Below are 4,940 nucleotides of genomic sequence, written 5' to 3' on the forward strand. Positions count from 1 at the left end.
GCGCGCCGCCTCCCGCCGGGCCGCGCGCCGGGTGGACTACAAATCCCAGCAGGCTGCGAGGCCCGAGCCGACGAGCGTCGCAGGCCGGCGAGCGCCATTGGCTGGCGGGGGGCGGTGGCGCGCCTGTGATTGGCTGGCTGGCGGGCGGGCCGCGGCGCCGCAGGCGAGGCGTCGGGCGGTAGCGGCATGGAGGGCTCGGTGTCGGACGTGGAGGTCTGCAACCTGGCCTACGCCGGGCGCCTGGAGGAGCTGCGCGCCCGGCTGCAGCGCGACCGGGGCCTGGCCACGCGCGCGGACCAGGTCAGCGCGGCCGGGGGGGCGGGGGGGGGCGGCACCGGTTCAGTCCGGTGCGGTGCGGTGCGGTCCCGCTCGCCTCACGGCGCTCTGCCCCCGCAGGACAGCCGGACCGCGCTGCACTGGGCCTGCTCGGCGGGACACACGGCCGTCGCCGACCTCCTGCTGGGCCTCGGCGTGCCCGTCGGCGACAAGGACGACGTGAGTAGGCGCAGCTCGCCGCCCGGGGGGGCCGGCGGGGCCTGGCGGGAGGGGGCGGCGTGCGGCGCCGCTGGCCGCCCCCCGTCAGGGCTGCGAGGGCGGCGCCGGGCCCGGTGCGCTCCCTGCGGGCGGGAGGCGGGCAGCTGTGGCGAGTCGTGCTTCCTGGCGAGCGGGTCTTGAGACACCCTGATCTCCGGAGCCGAGCCGAGCCGGGCGCGCTGGGCGTTGTTGTTGCTGGGGGCTCGGTCGTCTGAATGACTGGGCACAGCAGGGTAAAGTACGGTGAAGGTAAGGGTGCAGGTTGAAGCCCCAGTCCCTCGTTGTTGGGGAAGGTGCTACAGAGCAGGTAACAGGTTCAGCGGTTTCACAGGCTGCTCCTGTGTAGAGGCGACCGGTCTGTTCCTGTGTAGAACTGACGTAACGATGCCTGTTACGAAGCACCCTGAAAGTCATCCTTAAAGAAGGGAATGTTACTATAGTCCTAATTAGAGGCTAGCGTGCTAAAAACGTTGCAGAAACTTTTGAAGACCCTTTTCTGCCGCTCTTACTTGCTCTTCAAAATGTCTTCTTTTGTAAATAATACTACTGATCCTGTTAGGGTTAAGTGCCCTGCAGAATTTCATGCAGAACTGGAGCAGCAGGGGTTTCTGTCGTTACTGTCTGACAAAAAGTTATCAGTTAACACGCAGGCATAGGAGTGGACCCAGGACTCGTCTCTGTGGTGATAATCAATAACGTTTAGCTCTGCAGTTACAAGCGTATATACAATGTGACTTGCATGTGGTCTAGTCTGCCCCGGGGTTAATGCTTCATACAGTTTTTTCTCGTGAAACTCCTGGTTTAAATAATCTTTCTGTCTTGATTCTGTAGGCTGGTTGGACTCCCCTACATATTGCCGCTTCGGCAGGCCGTGATGAAATCGTGAAAGCCCTCATTGACAAGGGTGCTCATGTGAATGCTGTCAATCAGAATGGCTGTACGCCCCTGCATTATGCAGCCTCCAAAAACAAGCAGGAGGTATGGCTCCCTATGCTACTGGAGCTGGCATCGCTCTTTTAAAAAAAGTATTTAGTTAAATTAACTTTTCCTCCTTTTTTCCTGTTTTCTGTTCCTACGTATTCAGATTGCAATCATGCTTTTAGAAAATGGAGCTGATCCAGATGCAACAGATCATTTTGAGTCCACGCCATTACACAGAGCAGCAGCCAAAGGAAATCTAAAGATGATACAGATTCTTCTGCGGCACAATGCTTCTGTTAATATACAGGACTCTGAAGGAAATACTCCTCTGTAAGTTATTTTTATGTTTATTTTGGTTGCATCTTAATCTCTCTGAAATCAAAAACTCCATTACTTCAATAGCAAAGTGTTTTGTTGGTTTGTTTGTTTTTATTTTTCAGTTGCTTTAAAATATTCCATTGCCTCATATCCCTATAGAGCTAAAAAGGCTTTGAGGAAATCGTGTTTAGTATTTTGCATAAGCAAAATTAAGTTAAAGCGTACATGCTTTAATTTGTGTTACTACATCTACTTAAAAGGCTTACCTCTTATAATAAGTTGGGATACGTTGATTTGCCACCAGAGGACAGAAAACATGTTAATAAGATCAGAGTTGCAGGAAACTGGTCTTGTAGGCTGGTCTACTCAGTCCTGCCAAGCAAGAACTAGTTTTGGAAGCTTTTCTTCATCTCTCTAAGTTAAAATTTTAATGCAGTTGGTCCAGTGTTTCGTATCACCTTACAGATCAGTTTGAACCTGTAGGGATGAAATCTTAGGTGCTTTGAAGTTGGTGGCAAAACTCTGCCTTGTCTGCAGTGGAATCAAGATCTCTCCGTGAAGAAGATCAAACAGCATGTTTTATATACATACAAAGCGCAGTATTATCCCACAACACATGCATTTATTCTCAAAATGTTATGTCAAACGGAAAAAAGTGTTTGCCAGATTTGCAATAACTCATATTTTCTAAGCATCATTTGGTTTAGTTCATCTCTTCTAATTCAAACAGAGGTTACCATATCCAATTTCACAGAGGATTATCTGCTTCTTAGCTGTGCGGACTGCAGAGCCAAATCCTAATCTAGATTAAGTGCCTTAATGTTGTGAAGACAACAGAATGAGGAATGTTCTTGAGTTGCTTGATGACAACAATCTGACTGGAGAGTAGGCTTTGAAATCTGTAGAGGGAGTTGGTTGCATGTGGTTTTGTTGTCTTACAAATTCTCCCCCTCAGCATTCACACCATCCTTTTGACAAGGCATAACTATTGCTCTTTATAAGCTTGGACTATTTAATAGTGGCTGTGGGTTTCTTCTTATTATTGCAGTCACTTAGCCTGCGATGAAGAAAGAGTGGATGAGGCAAAGCTGCTGGTGTCTCACGGTGCAAGTATTCACGTTGAGAATAAAGAAGAATTGACCCCACTGAAAGTGGCAAAAGGTGGCCTGGGAGCCATACTTAAAAGAATGGTGGAAGGCTAGTGGGACTTTTGACTTGACCCTCTTTCCTGTTGCACTTGTACCGAAGGCTGCAAAATTCATGTTTTCAGTGTTCGACTATGGATGTCATATATGAGCATCACCATGATAATAAAATGCATACCTTGATTTCCTTCAACTATGCTGCCCAAACAGCCATTTGTACTTTCTCTGAGTTAAACAGATCACTGCTTTTAAAGTATTTTTCAATATCTTGCAGTTTTCTTTGTTTACAGTGTGATCTGTATAAATTAGGTCATTCCTTCTATTTTCAGAGCCTCGTATAGGATTGGGTCTTTCAAGTAACAGGACCAAAAATGCTTTAACCTTTTAAAATTAGCTTTATTTTGGAAGCCTGTCCTAGAGTCAACTTTACTTTTCTGTAACCTCTGTTCTTGCTTGTGTTTTTGTAGGTACTGATTCTCTTCCTTCAGATGGTTCTAAATTACTCCTCTCCCTTTATAGTATGTAGTTTGCTCAGGTGCTTGTAGTTGTACCCATTTTTACTCTTGTCAGTCTTTTAGACTCAGCTCTGAGTCTTTTACACTTTTCTCTTGTTATCCCTTCTTATCCCGATTCTGTGAGTCTTTAAATATATTCATTTAATGGAGCAGTCTAAACTGCCTGCAGAATGCAGATGCAGTTTGAGTTACCTCTGCAAAGATACTATTGTATAATTATATGCTATGGAAACTTTTCAGAAGTATGTTTTGCATCTTATTTTATTTCCTGTTATTCTTTCTATAAATATCTCTTTCATTGCTGCTTGCTGCCTTTATGTAGTACTGACACTTCCACCTGGTTTACTTTTTTTATTTAATAACAGAGCCTAGATTAATCCTTAGTCATAGCAAATACGGCCATTAATTTATTAGAAGGTAGAGGGTTTGTGACTATAGCAAACTGATATAAAATGAGATGCATTTTATAAGCTGTACTGTGCTCTTTGGCCTCTTCTGTAGTCTTCCCATGGGTTGACCTGGCAGACTCCAAGTCAAAACTTTGTTTCAGTGTTGTAAGTAACACTAGTTTCTGGGATGAAAACTGTTGGAGCGGTTACCAAGCAACTTCACGCCCATGGTGACAATAAAGCCCTTTCTTTAATCAGCTTCCTATGAATGTTCCCTGCTGTTATTAATGCTTGTAAAAACTAGTTGGAGGAAACTCCTCTTAAGTATCCTGAGACACTATAAGACAACTCTGGGAAAACCTTTCCTCCAGAAAAGTCATCTTGCTGCTGGGAGGACAGGAACAGCACTGAGCTGTAGAGCTGAGTTTTCTTGAAATGGTTAGGAAACTGAAGATGCTTTTCTGCAGAAAAGAATACCATCTTGTTTTGAGGGTGACACAAAGGCTTTCCTGCTGTTGGTGCTTCAGATAAAGATAAGATTTTTAGGGATAAAGCAGAGTTGTAAGATGACTTCCTGTAGAACTCTTCCAAAATTTGTGAATGGGAATTTAAAAAAAAAAAAAAAAAAAGCAAACATCCTTATATGCAGGTTATCAGAAAAACTTCGTTCTGGCAAATTCTATGCTAACTCTAGTTATGTAAGGTTTTGTTTGGGCAGGAGGTAAGTGGAGCTAACCTTTATGTTGCTTTTAATGACAATCTTGAAAGCTTCCATGCACTTAGCACTTGCATGTTTATCTCTTCTGTCCTAGTAATTTCTGATTGAACTGATGTGTGTGGAGGTTGTTTTTTTTTTTGTTCTGTTTTTTAATAATGGGAGTTAAATTCAGCATTTTAGCATTCGTTGATAGAGCTGAGAGTACTTACTACATAATGAAAGATGAATAACTAACATTTTGGACAGATTATTTTTCATGAGAGGGAAGGACAAAGTTCAACACATGACCTTCTGTTCTGATGCTGGGAAGATCACTTGGGGCACTACTGGGCTAGACTTTTCTAAACAGGTGATGCTGATAAAATTCTGTGGAATAAAAACATTTCTCTAAACAACAGTC

The 4,940-nt window shown here is 45.0% G+C and overlaps 1 protein-coding gene across 1 annotated transcript; it reads left to right on the forward strand.

Annotated features, from left to right (window-relative positions):
- Positions 1 to 119: 119 nt before the first annotated feature.
- Positions 120 to 4,937, forward strand: PSMD10 (proteasome 26S subunit, non-ATPase 10). Its single transcript, XM_068957544.1, has 5 exons — positions 120 to 300; positions 397 to 495; positions 1,366 to 1,512; positions 1,619 to 1,785; positions 2,822 to 4,937. Exons 1-5 carry the CDS (start codon positions 187 to 189, stop codon positions 2,973 to 2,975), a joined length of 681 nt encoding a protein of 226 aa, XP_068813645.1. The 5' UTR covers positions 120 to 186; the 3' UTR covers positions 2,976 to 4,937.
- The last annotated feature ends 3 nt before the right edge of the window (positions 4,938 to 4,940 follow it).

The sequence above is a fragment of the Struthio camelus genome, chromosome 11 (assembly GCF_040807025.1).
Source record: "Struthio camelus isolate bStrCam1 chromosome 11, bStrCam1.hap1, whole genome shotgun sequence".
Taxonomy (NCBI): Eukaryota; Metazoa; Chordata; class Aves; order Struthioniformes; family Struthionidae; genus Struthio; species Struthio camelus.

Excerpts from the sequence above, each read along its gene's own strand:
- PSMD10 (XM_068957544.1), top strand. The coding sequence starts at position 187 with ATGGAGGGCTCGGTGTCGGACGTGGAGGTCTGCAACCTGGCCTACGCC. Across the intron at positions 301-396 it reads TGGCCACGCGCGCGGACCAG|GACAGCCGGACCGCGCTGCA; the intron begins GTCAGCGCGGCC and ends CTGCCCCCGCAG. Across the intron at positions 1,513-1,618 it reads CCTCCAAAAACAAGCAGGAG|ATTGCAATCATGCTTTTAGA; the intron begins GTATGGCTCCCT and ends CTACGTATTCAG.